The sequence below is a fragment of the Mastacembelus armatus genome, chromosome 19, assembly GCF_900324485.2.
Source record: "Mastacembelus armatus chromosome 19, fMasArm1.2, whole genome shotgun sequence".
Classification (NCBI taxonomy): domain Eukaryota; kingdom Metazoa; phylum Chordata; class Actinopteri; order Synbranchiformes; family Mastacembelidae; genus Mastacembelus; species Mastacembelus armatus.
In genome coordinates this window covers 471,711-486,995 of record NC_046651.1, presented here as the reverse complement: position 1 = coordinate 486,995, position 15,285 = coordinate 471,711, and the positions used below count along the sequence as shown (strand labels likewise).

At 41.6% G+C, this 15,285-nt stretch overlaps 1 protein-coding gene across 13 annotated transcripts in view; it reads left to right on the top strand.

Moving 5' to 3' along the window:
* myocd (myocardin) overlaps positions 1-15,285 on the top strand; it is a 109,927-nt gene that overhangs the window by 76,640 nt on the left and 18,002 nt on the right. For 7 of the 13 annotated variants that reach the window (XM_026315014.2, XM_026315010.2, XM_026315012.2 and 4 more), the window contains one exon: positions 11,995-12,060. The exons of 1 other annotated variant lie outside the window; for it this stretch is intronic. In XM_026315014.2, the coding sequence (XP_026170799.1) occupies positions 12,054-12,060 (7 nt within the window). In that variant the 5' untranslated portion in view covers positions 11,995-12,053. Of the gene's footprint in view, positions 1-6,797; positions 7,194-11,994; positions 12,061-14,555; positions 14,679-15,285 lie in introns of those variants that run through there. 5 more of the 13 variants (XM_026315017.2, XM_026315011.2, XM_026315008.2 and 2 more) reach the window with 4 other exon arrangements.

The window sequence follows — 15,285 nt, the reverse complement described above, 5'->3', positions numbered from 1 at the left end:
TTCACTACACAGCAAATATCTGTGTATGAGTAGAGGGTTATAAGAAACATAGTGACATAGTTTTTTCCCCCAAAATAAGATTTAGGGTTAATATTTTTTCCAATAGGGCGTGGTTATAAGGGCAAGCTCTGAAGGATGTGAACTGTCTTCAGGTTCCTTGCTAGAAAGTTTTGAGGCAGTGCTGTCAACACGTCTGATCATCTCCTAAATGGCTGCTGTAAGCAAACCAGATGTGTTGCATACCACAGTTTTATTCATACTGTTTGTCCTGGATTTATTTCAACTTACACAGAATCATTTTGTTTCAATATCACTAATTTTTACATAATTGGTTTCTCTTTATAACTCTGTCAAGACAAATGAAAGACATTTGCTTGGCATAGGTGGTTGTTCCTCATGATGTGCCTTTCATCTGGGCCTGTTAGTCACAGACACACACATTAAAAACAATAAAGTAGACTCTGAGTTATTACATTTCTGATAGTGAAGTTTTGGAAATACCACACAAAGCCAGTCCATAGCCCTTGGTAATAGGCAGGAGTTAGAGTTAAGCTGTGGCGGTGCAGGCCTGTCTCAGTGCTGAAGCCTCACAGACATGCTCCCCTCCTTCCTGCTGTGGCCATGCGCCAGTGCCTGCAGACTGCAGCGAGAGGAAAGTCAATTGCCAAAATCTAAACAACCACAAAAACACAAAACAGCACCTCCCCTGCTGTTTTTGGTTTTTACATGATGTGGAGACAATCGATCTCCCTTGCACTCTTGTGTTCTGGGATTCCTCTTTTCATTGGTTATAGTGCCGTTGTCTCTCAAACACGCACATTTCCACCTCGGCAGCAGACGTGCGCCGCTCGGACCCCCGGGCCCATAGAGGCTACAGTGACGCAGAGTGAAGGTGATCAAGCCCTATACCAGATAGAGATGAAGAGAGAGCAGAAAGGAGGTATGTCAGGGGAGGCAGGAGGGGAGAGAGCTGGCTTGTACTCATCTTTCTGTCACTTCTGGTTTGGGTTCAGCTCGCTGCCTTTAGAACTTCTTCATTAAAAACCACAGCTCAGAGGCAGAGGGAAAACGCTGAACCTGACTCCACGTCTGGCTCCGTCCATGCCTTATTCTTGTTTTCCCATCCTCCTTCACCTCTTCCTCTCCTCTCACAGTATATTTCTGGCTCCTTTGCTCAATCATGCCCTTGCTCCTTCTCTCTGTCCGCTTATATTCTTGATATTTAGCTCACTTTGTTTGTGTTCCATGATCTCCTCTTTTCTTTGTCGTCATTTTGTTTTTAGCCAGCGAGCTTGTGCCGTGAGAAACCCCACTATTTTTTGATAAGGCTGATTGGGTGCTGATAAAGGACTGAATCACTCTCAAGTCTCTCTGTAGAGGAATCCAACTTCCATCATCTAACCTTGTATCACCCTGTTAACTTCATAAAGCTTTTACAGTGGATCTAAATGATATATGATAGCTTATAAAAACATAGCTTCAAATTTACTTTAACACTGATTCAAAACACATAAAGGAGATGACTACAGAATGGATTGAAATTAAAATCAAATGGCAATTGACTACACATAGGCCCACACCCACCTTAGTTACTGTTGCTCCAGCATGTCACAATTGTAGTGATGTTTGAAGTGGATTTCCCTTCAGTATATGTCCTTGATTTAGGACAGAAGTAGACAATATAGACAAAAAGGTCCCATGGTTATGGCCAGTGAATGCTAGGTTTGCTAAATGTGAAATGCTACTGGCAGCCTTAATTTACTGTATCTAGCTGGTCAGTTAAGCTAATTTTAGCTCAATGAGTTGGTTGAAAACAAATTCCAAAAAAACTTTTAGTGTCTTAAGACTGACTGCATAGCAGAGATGGCCAAACAAGGCTTTACTGAAGCTGAGGCTTTGCAGTTCATTAAACTGCCAAAAGAGCCGTTGCTCAAAGCTGAGTGACACCTCATATTAAAAATTATGAAGTGCAGACAACCTCTAATTAACTGTGCTTTTGTCATAGCACATATATTAGGAACATCTAAAAGAAGATACTACTACAATGTCACGCACACCACGTCAACAGTTAGAGAAATCCAAGCTTGACATAGCTGCCACGTCTGTTTACAGTTGCTAATCAATGGTAACTGTTGGCGGACAGGTTTAGTAAATTGCCAGTATAGCTTTAACATTGATGTATTAAAGAAAAATTTCCTCAATTTTTAGGTGTCCAGATTAAAGACCATAAAAATGGCTGCACAAGTCCATGCACACTTGTGGAGATGGTAGTAACATTTCTTTTTCCATTACAGGCAACCACTGTTTCTGGGGGTTTGGGGTTTCACCAGCACAGCACAGCAGTGCACATTTCTCCAACATCTTCACTGGTTAGTCAAATGTCAATGTTCACCTGCGAGCCTCCGAATATAGAGCCACCCACTGCTTCTCCGTCACAGTGAGCAGAGAACTGCTATCTGAGACAGTGGAGTATGATGTGACACAGGTGCTGTCTCTGGGGCCATGGAGGCCACACTGTCTGACCCTCAACAATATGTGTCCTCCAAGACCCCCATCCCTATCCTGTGCATCCTTGATCTGACATATTATTTTTTGTCATCAAAACTCTTATAAACCCATTAAAAACCCTAAAACCCTAAATTTGCAAACCCCTTTTCTCCCATCCACAGGCACCATTGGAACCCCTTTGTCTGTTGGCATCCTCACCACATGTAAATGCATAGATTACTCTCTGAGCTTTCCAGTCCATTTATATTTTCTCCTCAAATCATCATCATGGCTGGATTTAAATATTAGATATAGAGTAATCATCTGAATTAAAAACTGTACCTGCACACACAAGACACAAGTAATAATGCAAATCCTGCAGGGAGGATGGTAAGACAGAAGCAATGAAGGAGATCATTTCTGCTCTGCTGTTGCTGAGCACATATTGTAAAGGACAACTCTCCTGACGTCCAACATATTACTACATGTGACAGAGCCTTCCAGTGGATGGGCAGATGGCAAATGGCAGACAGCTGATTTCCAGGAATGGCATATGAGCAGAAATATTTAAAGTATTTAAAATATGTGACTACTCCTATTAGCAGCCAGAGGACCAATAGTACGATGCACTGATGTGTCATTTATTGGAACTGACGTTGACGATCGTGTTAAAAAAATTCCGCACTGTATGTGATAATTGTTTGTAATTCCCTTGCTGGGCCATTTCTGTGACATTTTGTGCAGTTTGGGCAAATTTGCTAGTCACATCTGCTTTGTTTAAAACACAAGAAATCACAAAATACTAACAGTCATTTTTTGATCTAGATGTCTGTGAAGTCAGCCAATAAACACAATCTGTTGCATTATGGAATGTGTGTTTTTAACATGCTCTATGCAAAGGCATTTGACTTATTGCAACAGAGGAGCATTGTTTTGAAATATGCATCACACAGCTGAACAGCAAGAGCCTGATGATGCTGCGCTTAATGAGCAGAATCTACAAAAAGAACACTCAAATCTGTCTAATTGGTATATGAGCATAGTCTTTTTCTCTGTCTTTTTAACACACACACTCAAACACACACTTGTATGGCTCCAGACTGTTCAGACGAGATTTGTCACATCCGTTGACATAGAGCCCAATTAAAGGGGAGGATTAAGCCAGGGCTGGGTGACCTCTTCAGGAATCTCTCTGAGACACTGTGTGTACACTGTCAAACCCTCTGACAGACCTTCCCTTTAAGCACTTTCACCTGCTAATTAAGATGCCCATGCACCAATGTTTTCTCTGTGTGTGCATGTGCGCTTATGTAATTGTGTGTGTTTTTGTCCACTGCACACAGAAGACAAATGCACCCACAAATGTCAGCGATAGATTTGCAGCCCTAGAAGCGTCTATATAAATATTTGCCTTGAGCATTGTATGGGTTCTTGGAGCTTTCTCCAGCACACGTCAGTTTAAGTCTTAACAGCAAACAGATAGGGCATGTTATTTATTACATTAAATTATTATATGTTTTGCTGTGTGCATCTCACTGGTGTGTGTAAAGGCTCCCCAGCAATAAAAGCCAAGTCAAGTGTTTATGGTGAGAAGAGATTAAAAATGGATAGTGGCGTGACAGAAGTAGTGAGCCGTTGCTGGACACAGCTCTCAATGACTGATTAGTGCTCTGTTGTTGCAGTTTTAAACAATGTGAAGAAAAGACCTGTTGAAATCACTCTTCTTTTTGGTATTCATTTTATTTAGCAAACTTAAAAAAGGTGCAGAGCAAGAAATTGGTCGACATTTTAAAGGAACAATAACTGGACAAAAAAACATAATCAGAGTTGGGGCTCAAGGGTAACATGGCAGAAAGAAGTGAAGTAAGTAGAAAGGACAGAAGTAGACTGGCACTGAGATCAAATGAAGGGAAGAATGACAAAAAAGGTGTTCTGAAAAGAATCTATTCTATAGAAAGCTAAATACTGTGTAATAAAAGGTTTGCGAGTGCTACACTAAAATATCCAGTGGAGTACAAAAAAAATCATATCACAAACCTTGTGAAATTATGAAAAGCCTATTTAAAAAAAAAAAAAAAACTAGCAGTAAAATTTCATTAAGTACCGAAGCTCGACGGGATGAGCAAAACAGCTGCCTGGGACAGTAAATAAAAAACCAAAGCAATGATAAAATGTTTCACTGAGATGAGTAGAACTGCAGAACCAAAATTATCACTTTTCCTCATTTTTAATATAAAGATATTGTAGTGGAGTGCAGCTTTAGAAAAGAAAAACAAATAATGTAGTGACTGTAACAAATGTAACTTAGTTCTTTAGATAAATAACAGAATGAATGTCAGGGTCACTTACTTTGAAATTTATTAAGCTAATGGAAATGGTGCTTGACAATAAATGTAAAACTACTGTAAAATCATATTTATTTCAATTTTAATCTTATCTTCAGTAAGAGTCATGCCTTTCCTGAATTGTAGTGTACAGTGTATTAGGAAACAAGGTCACACAATGTACAGTAATTCATCATTTAGCCTCCACATTCTCAGCTGTAGCCACTGAACCCTTTAATCTGAGTTTAGTGAGGCAGTAGTCCTGTGAAACAACAGCCATCACGACTCTGACACCTGCTGTCTAACAAAAACAAGGACATATAAATGACATTCCCACAGCATTTAACTATGATGGATTGTAAAGACGTTTTTGATCTTTTAGTGCTTCTGATATTATAAAATTCATCACACAACTGTGAGTATAAACAACTGCAGAGATCTCCTCCAGGTGTCCAGCTGACTTCCTGTGCAAACTGAAGTTCAGGAGGCTCTGCTGTGGGTAGGAGCTGCAGCTGGCTGACACCACATTCACAGGAGAGTGGGCACACAGTGGAGTTCAGCTTTGATAGCTCTCTGGCTAGTACAGAGGAGCTAGAGGAAGGGATGCTGTCTTGAAGACAGACTAGAGAATCTGGAGCATAACCAGCTGACAGAGGTTTTTAAATGCAGGTTAGCTTTCACTTTTCACCACTGATGTAGAGATTACTATTCGCAGCACATTAAGTTATGCTATTCTGTCTATAAACTACATTATTCCAGCTATGTAGTCCGGCGTGCAACAGTTTGATGCTTAAAAAGCCCCAAATATTTACAGAGTATTTATAGAAGCCCACTTTGTGGATAGTAATGCTCACAAGTACCATTTAGTATATTATAATGACTGTGTTTTTATATCATTTAGGTTACTTTAAGTGTTTCCACGTTGTATTTGATAAATACTTTCCCTTGCAGTCAGAGTTTAAATAAAGTCTTATTTTCACAATGATCAGTAATTCATCTAAGCATATTTTGGATCTTGCTCATATGTAATATAATATATATGCAAGATACTGTACATGTAAATGTGCTTCTTTAGCATGACATCTGAATTGGTTTGTACATACAAAGTATATAGAAAAGGAAATTTAAAACTGAAAAATATATCTAGAAGAAGAATAACTATTGTCCTAAGTTACTATGACTAACACAGAGCAGCATTAGCACACAAAAAACATTGTTCTCACTAAAACTGCTGTGTGTAGAGTAGACAGAAGTGGGAGAATGAACCAAAACATTACATTTGATGGTTCTAAAGCCAAAACAGTCACAGTGTCACAGTGTCATTAAACGCTGCAGCAACTTTCACATTGCATTTAGTGATTTGTTGTTTATATAAAGATATAGAGACTTAAATTAAGAAACTCCCTCTAATAAAATATAAAGTTAGAAGGTTGTCCTAATTTAGACAAGAACTTTCTTTTTCGCAGAACAAATGTACAAGCCTGAGAATATGATACAGTGGTTTGTTTGCACTCAAAACTTATCTGATCCAGGCTAACTTTTAGTGTTATGTGTGCACCCAGTCTGATTGTACTAATACAGATATGTTAGAAGCTCAGTGTATGTCATGTATTATGCATGTAATTCAGGACAGTATTTTTTTTTTTCATCTGTGGCCACAAGGCAAGATGTGAAATTTGTTATCTGTGATTTTCCCACTTTGTTCCTCCTGGCTGTACTGCTGCTCCACTATCAGTCTCACGGTCTGTATCTTGATCTTTTTTCCCTATTTAACTCCCCCTTCTCCTCTCTAATGACAGTCGGCAGGGCTGATAGGCAGATATATTTACACTGGTGGCAGGGGAGGAAGAAGTCATCAGCCAAGCCCTGTCCAGGCCCTGGCAGGAGTGGCTTAGAGGAAACCCTGGCTGACAGGCCCCTCCCCAATCAGGGCATATCTCTCTATGTTGTCCCTGGCCCAGCTCAGTGTTCTCTGCTAGATGGGACCAAAGCTTCATTTGCCCACAGACTCATACACTCCCACACCAGCCCCTAAGGGAGAGAGAGAGAGAGCAGAAGAGTGCAGGCAGGAAGAGAGCGCAGAGAGCAGAAGGCTGCTGCTTGTGTGCACTCTGGCTCAGATAGGCTCCACTAAGAACAGCAGTGTGTGTGTGTTTTTCTTACACTAGTTTCCTTGTAGAGCTGTTGATGAGGCAGGCTAGGTCAACTCTATCTCGTCTCAGCCTGGGGTCCAGAGACAGGAAGGCGGGTCAACGTGTGTGCCACTTCTCCAGTTTGTATGAGGTTCTTTTGCAACTTGTGAACACTGGAACTGTACTGTAAGCAGTATGACACTTCTGGGCTCTGAACACTCCATACTGATACGAAGCAAGTTTAGATCAGGTAAGTCAAATGATTTCTGACATGTGGTTTCTTTTTACTTCTTTGTGTATGAACTGTCAGGTTTATTATTGAACAATATACTGTGTTTATTCTCAAGCACTTTGCCAACAGTCTGTGCCCAACACTTAGTGTTAATAAGCACCTCTGTGCACATTATGTCACTGATCTGTCTTCACAGATGAGCTCAAGCTGTGCTTTTCTAAAACATGTGCAGAGTAACAGGTGTGTTCAATATACTGCGGTCATGTGACGGTACAATGAGAGGCCAGCATGTTAGAATTCCTCTAGATCAAGCTTGACAAAGCGCCCTGTCACACTGTGATGGATTTACAGCTGGGCGTGTTGTTTGATGTTACTGCACCTTAAGCAGGTGTGTGAGGGTGATGTCTCCAACAGGTTGGTGCCAGCTACCTGACCTGCTGCTGCTGCTGCTGCTGCTGAGGGAAGCCAGCAAGATGTCATTCTCACGCTTTGGCTCTGTACACATGATAAAGGGAGAGGGTCAAAAGTTATCTTAATATGGGGGAAGTGGAAGCTGATAGTGCATGTGCATGTGTTTGAGTGTCTGTACCTGGGCGTATTCTGGACAGGGCAGCGGACTACAGCAGGGATTTAAATTCCCCTTAACACACAGCAGCTGTTGGTGCTTTGTATCTGTCTCCTTCACGTAGTGTACTCAGACTTTAATCCCACTGCTCCCCTTTTCTCATTGACATATACACTTTCTTGATAACTGCCTTTAATGTAGGCTATTTTCTCTGAGCCTCAGCATGTGTGTTTGCACTGTAATACTATGGTATGTGTAGTCTGACCAACACTGCCACCTCCCTGAGGAAAATGTAACTGATGGTGGCAACAACAGAGCTCATATCTTCCTCTTTGCCCTGTGAAACCTGATATACATGATCACCTCTGACAGCAGCACTTCACACTGCTGTGAATGTGCAAACTGGTAGCTAAAGTGGCTTCAGCTCTTACTTGCAATTTGCCGCTGAACTGTAATTGGGTTCCTGGAATGGCACGGTAAATGATGCTTTTCCTTTGAGTTGTTTAGAGCAAAACGGCAGGGTGGGAAATGACCCCCAGGGCTCCGGGGAACACAAGAGGGTGGATAGCTGCGTTTGAGAGCAACAGGATGACTTTCACCATGGTGCCCCGAGTTCTGTGCTGCTCTGACAATGTGCTCTTGCTCGCTAATGCACCACAGATGTAGAGATAGGGTCTTTATTACCATATAGTTCATCTTGTTCTCATTCTGCTCGCTGTTACTGTTGGAAGGATTCATGCTGGGTGAAACAAGTTACAACCAACATGACTCGAATGAATTTATGTGAGCATGAGTGAAATACTGTGCGTAAGTGAAGTAAAACAGCTCGTAAATCTCTGTGATAACAGCTGATGATGGGGGAATCTGGTTGTCCAGGATTTACAGTTTTCTTTAAGCTGCAGCAGCTCAAGTTACAGTCGGCACTCTGTGAAAGCCACTGACTGTAGCTTCTTTTGCACCATGCTTGAAATACACTATCAAAGCCATGGGAACTACTGCTGCATGGTTGAAACTAAAAGAAAAGATAAAGATCTCACTTAAGTGTTCCCTGTGGGCTGCCAAACGTCCAAATGTTGTGTGTGTGTGTGTGTGTGTGTGTGTGTGTTACTGACTAGCTCTTATGTCGATTCAATTAGCAGCTAAAAGGGCTATGGCCCGTGCTCCCAGGCTCACCGCCATTACATAATAGCATGACAGAGGGGTCCATTATACATTGAATCAGTGCTACGAGGTGTCGACCACATGTTGAGCAGTAAACCATCTCCACACACAGAACACGTGTTGTATCAGCTGCCAGTCCCAATCCAGAGCTTATTGAACGTAATGACACCTGAGTTACTCAGAAGAGAACTGCTGTGGTTCAGGACTACGCTGGTGGGTTGTGTTTAAATTCATTCACACACATTATTATACTTCATTTTACCTTACTGTACTTCACAACCTCGCCTGTATTGATTTCTTCTTTGACTAAACGACAGCCTTGACTGAGCTATTGTGTGTGCTTATCATATCAATTGCACATTTAATGAAGATCTTGTGAGAACAGACAAATGTATTTTTGTCATAACTGAAAAAGAGTAATAATATGAACCTGGCAACAGATAAGAAAGCCCGTACCTGTGTTTTTGCACTCAAGTGAGTGTCTTTCTTTTTCTACTATCTCACTGCTGACCGTAAGTCACTGTCAGCGGAGCGGTTCCAGAAACTGTATCTTAATGGTAGAGTGTTGGCTCTCCTACACACTGGCTCTGGCCGACATTCACAAATCTGCCTCCAATTGTCCAGCACCATAAGAATAAAATATGTGAGCTCTGTTTTAAGGTGGATTCTCACTTTATGCAGAGGTATAAAATAAACCTAATACTTCATTTAGGAATACCTGTTTATTAGAAGTTATACAGTTGTGCTCATATATCTGTCGTGATCACATTCCTGCTTGTGCTGAGGGAAAGTTCAGAACATTCATGTAACAAATGCAACCGGTCCCTTTAGCTAAGCTGTTGGAGTTTAAGTGTGGAAGTATGGTGTTATTATTAGCCTGTTTTTTGCTGGTGTAGTGACTGTGAATGTGTGAGCCGCAGGAGGACGATAAATCAGAGTATCACTACACTGGCTTGTGTAATTATCATCACTTCACCAGCACAGACCAGGCCAAATGATAATTTATTTACACTATAAATCTGAAAACTTGTAAATGCGGCTGTGGATTTGTATGTGCTTTGTCGTAAGGAAAGCTTGAGTTCAAACAAATGTCTTCTGTTTCAAAGTCAGCTGTGAGAGATGCAGTGTATCGGATGGTCCAGTGATCTGTGATTACGCAGCCTAGTTCGGATTCTCTTTGTATAACATGCACACATGGACAGGACAGGCAACCCCCTGGTCCAGTGCAAGTCTTTTTAGGAGAAGAAGCTGCTGTACTTTTTCAAGCAGAATTATTGATAACCTTTCAGTAAACATGAGACAGAGAACCAAAGAGCTCGCCCTTGAGTTGTAATCAAAGAAGCTCTGCAGAACACTAACAGTTACATTTGATTCATCACCGTGTTTTTTCCATGACTGGCAAAACCTACACGTATGACTACGGTTAAGGATGTTAGCAGGCCCAAAATGCAACTTTCATACTAGAACATTAGCTTGTCATTAGCCTGTTAGATGCTCTGCAAATGAATGGAACAATGTCATTTGTACTTTCTGATTTGGCTACGTGGGTCTTGTTGGAATTACATGGAACAAATGAAATTATATCGTTCAAATAACATTTCTTTGAACTCTGCTGAAATTTGGCTTTTGAAATAGGTGAAAGCTGCAGTTACAATCCGCTGCCACCTTACTGCTTTCATGGCAGAAGAGACAAGACTTAAACGTAAACTTAGACTTAAACTGCAGCAACCTTATTGTAATATTAGCTTGTCAGTGGTGCAGCACAGTCATCGTGACTGAATGATGCCAGACCCACAGTGTAGTTTAGGCTAGGGTGTGTTAGGGTTAATTCAGATGAATCGAAAAGTGGATCCTTACATACAATCAGGTGGCCAATGCTTTTCCATACAAAATTATTGATGACCTATCTAAAGTCTGAGTCATGGCAACTGGATTTCTAGTTTTTTAGGTCGAAACATTTCACCACAAATCTAAGTGGCTTCTTCAGCCTGAGGGAAAACTGGGAGGAGGCCACATTTATCTCAGTTTCCTCTAGATAACTTCACCTGGACGATTGAGAATCTTCACAGACAATTACTGATGACCCTTTCACCAAGAGTGAACAGTAACATGTCATCTCTTGATTTAATATCCAAGAAGTTTCACAGAATTAACTAACGCTAACAGAACACGACCGAAAAACCTGTATCATTACCATTTACATATTTTGGTCAGATTTCAGTCAGTAGCTAATGTGTGCATGTGCGCTCTGTGATGCTGCGACCAGCAGGTCACAACCCCTTCACTGTAAACTAAAGCAGATGTTAGATAAAGGGAAGGGCCTGGTGTTACATAATGGAGGTGCACTCCCCTGATGTGGCATGATGGAGTCAAACTATTAAGAAAGTCATTACAATGTGAAAGAGACAGATACAAATTCATAAAATGCTCAAATGTAAATTGAGTTTCACAAATACAATCCACCTGAGCAAGCTAAATAGCATTAGGAAAAATGAGCAGAAAGTGATTAAGGCCTTGCAGAAAAGGAGGAACATTTCATGCTTGTGTGTCAGATCCAGGATCTCATTGGGAGACCTTCAGATATCAGCAGGGAGAAAAAGCCCATGCACAAAGAAGAAAAGCAAAAGAGCCACAGACACAAGCAGACCAAAAGGCACGGAGGAGGATTATGTTTATAAGCCCACACTCCCACCTAGACGACATCTACAAACACACACATACACTCACAGCACGCAGAAACGTGTGCACACACCCTGGACCACACACTGCTGAGGAGGTCTGTTTAAAAGCCAGGAGCTCTGTTTATCATTCCCTAGATCCTGCTCAGAGAAATATTTGTGAGCAAGCAGTGTTGTTTTTTTCTGTGTTTTCTGTATGCATGTGTATATATAGATGCATGCATATGGTATAGGTGCATCTCCAAATGTACATAGGGTAAATAAAACTATGCAAAATTATGAAACAGCATTTAAAGTGAAGCTTCTCCTCCTTTTTCTGTCCCTTACCTGTCTTTCAACATCTTTTTCTCATCTTTCCTCTTCTTTTTTGTTCGTCTCCATCTGTCTTCTGACCCTCTTGCTCCTCCAACTTCAGTCCTACAGTTAAGACTTCAGCAGAGGAGGACACGAGAGCAGCTGGCAGACCAAGGCATCATGCCTCGTGAGTAACACCTTACAACACTGGGCTGCTGCACATGTGGGGACTCACACACACACACACACACACACACACACAAACTTTCCACGTTTGCATTTCTTGTGAAGACCTGACAGTGACCTGACATTCATTTCCTGTAGACTTAACCTAACCCTTAGCCATAACCACTACCTACCTAACCTTAACCTTAACCTAACACTAATCTCACAATAACATTAAACCAAGTTGTCGCTTTAAAATTCAGTGCTTTACATGGTAGGGGCCTAAATTTTGTCCCCACTAGGAAGCAGAGCCCCCCCACATGTCACTAGCCTGTGTAAACAGGTTTCAGCCCCCACACAGCACAGGAAAGACATACACACACACTTTCAGTTACACACCTTTAAGCTGTGCTCTATAGACAAAAGGAAAACATGAGAGAAACACAACAACAAGCAAAGGCACATGTCACACTTCTGTCCACTTAGTATTAGTAAAGGTGACCGCTCAGTTCACTGAGAAAATGAAAAAAGGGGAAAAGGAACATTTTTAAACATCCACATAGGAGATAGCCAGAGATAGCGTTGGCTTTATCTGTCCAGACTTGAATATGTGGGTGATCTACAATATAAGTCAACTGATTTATGCTTCTCATAACACAGAAAAATCACATTTGAAAAATCATTAGGAAGCTAACTTTCCAGAAACAATGACCCTGTTAAGTTGAATACTGCACAGTACTTTCAGCACCTTTTTTCACAGTTTGGGTGGTCCAAGACTGTTATGTGACACTGAAATGTTCTTAGTGAATCATTCGGATTTAGCAGCTAAACACTCCACTGTGTTCACCAGATAGTGTCTGGCTTTGTCTGCTGGGGATTTGATCCTGGACAGGTAGTGCACAGTGGAAATATTTGAGCTTTTTCACTGAAAACAATTGCATCTAGAAAGTATGCAGAGTGGAGAGGCAAAACTACAGCCATTGTCAGCTGTAACACCAAAACAATCAGCTGAAAGACACTAAAATGCTCTGTAGAATAGAGGTGATCGGTTGAGTTTGGCAATAATGCTCTGTGGCTACAGGTAACCCTCTTAAAATTACACTTTTGTTTTATTGTTAAGGTAAAAAATGATTTTTGAAGTAACTTCGAACAGAAAAATTAAGGTTGTGTACTTTGATAGGTTGGGACAGCAATATGAACGTGAAGGTTCAAACATCTAGTCCAGTCCAGTGTGGGAAATAAGAAGAGTTGTTGCCTTTTTTCAAATTTGCCCTTTAATTCAAGGTCCCCTTGGCTCAATCAGTACAATTTTGAAATTCTTGGAATGCAGTTATGAGAAGCAGGATTTCCCCAAGTTCCACATCAATCAGATCATTGGTTCTGACATACTGCATGACGTAAAAAGAAAAAACAAGCTGTTTTCTGATTGTCTCTTGCGGTTTTGTAATGAAACAATAAAATCTGATGCCAGCTGCTTGTAAAAGAGAGAGAAAGAAGCATGGAGATAGAGGATGGGAGGTAAAAGAATTAAATGATAATCCAGCCAGAGGGAAGGAACCAGGAATCAGCTGTTGTAGATTTGTTTGTTTGCTTGTTTTTAATCAAAGTCATTTTAGTGAAAACCTCAAAATTCTTGCTGGCTGGCTCAGTTTTTCTTGACGTTATACTACTACACTTTGTACCTGATGCACTTTTCTCTCTGTAAAATGGTGAAACCTAAGTCAAACTGTGTGATACCTGAAGTCAACTTACAAACCGTATTTGAACAAAGGACTTGGATTAAAGCATTAAAGCATTAAGGAGAAACAAGTACGAGAAAAGAAAAGAAATTAAAATGACACATGCATGAAATAGAAGCAGATCCAGACTCCAGAGACAGATAAAACCATAGGCAGTGACTGATACAAAGGTGTACGTAGAGGAAGCAGGTGGATATATGCAACCAGCAGGCAGAGAGACAGGCAGATAGTGCATGCAGCCAGTGAGCAGACAGACAGGTGGGTGAGTGACCGCTGTGGAATGCTCTTGTGCTGAAAGAGGCTCCCTGCCTCAGAAGAAGCAGAGACTGCTCTGCCCGAGTTGCACAGATGGTACCTCTACACAGCACAGTGTTACAGCAGAGGCACACCCAAATACACGGAGCATGAGCTGCTGTTTGTAAGACAGATGCTTTGTATATGTAGTATGACATAAAACATTAGTGATGGTGTTGGGAACTGTACTCTTAAATCGGTGCTGTCGCTCCAATCAATGGCCACTTGTGTTCTTCAGTGTGGCTCCGTAATAATTTCAGCTATCTCGTGCAGCTTCAACTGCCAACACATGGTACGTGCCACAGCTCCAGATAATCATGGGAAATCTGTTGGTTTAGCATCAGACACTGCTCCAGCAGAGACTTATAAACTAAAAGATCTTATTGATTCCCGATTCTTCACAGCAAAGCTGCGTTGCTTTTTGGCAACCATGAGAGCAGTGAGCAATGTCAGCGTGGAGTTTTTTTTTATAGTTTTTTTTCAGTTACACGTCTGCAGGAACAACAGGGCGACTGGGGACTTGGACTGCAGGCCAGGGATTTGTTGAATGATATCTCTGGCACCATTTGCCATTTCACAGAGGCTCCAGCCTCCAGATAAACTGCTGGTAAGTGTGCGGGGGAACGGAATCCAGAGGCCCTGCAAGGCCCTATCAGTTTCTAGGAGTCTGTCACAGATAAGGCAGCAAGGAGAAACACAATTGGCCAGCAGGGCTCCAAGCTCTTTTTTAAAAAAGAATTTTCAATTGGCTGTTTATCTCTTGATTGCAGGCAGCGGCGCACATGGAAGAGGGTTGCAAAGACGTCTATTTGTTAGTACACACTTTCTTGCACCCGTGCACTGGATGTCTTATCGCTGTCCAAAACATCATCTGTCCTCTGAGCTCTTTATGTCTGCCCCCCAGAAATAAGACATTTGTTGGGGCAACACAACATCCTCCTCCTCTGCTGCTGTAGATGTGATCTTGCAGATGCTGGCGGGCTCTGCTTGGCTGTGTTATTCCTGCTGGGGAGATGGACACGGCACAGGGTCTCTGTATATATTACCCAGGGAACATCTGGTGTTTATTAGGCTATTCAAAAATCTTCTCCAGCCTCTTGGGCCTGACTGGCGTGTGGCCTGCATAGACGCACACTGTCTGCCTGCTGGCCGCAGGTCTGACTCCACACACGCATACAATCTAATATTTCCTCATAAAGATAACAGGGTTGTAG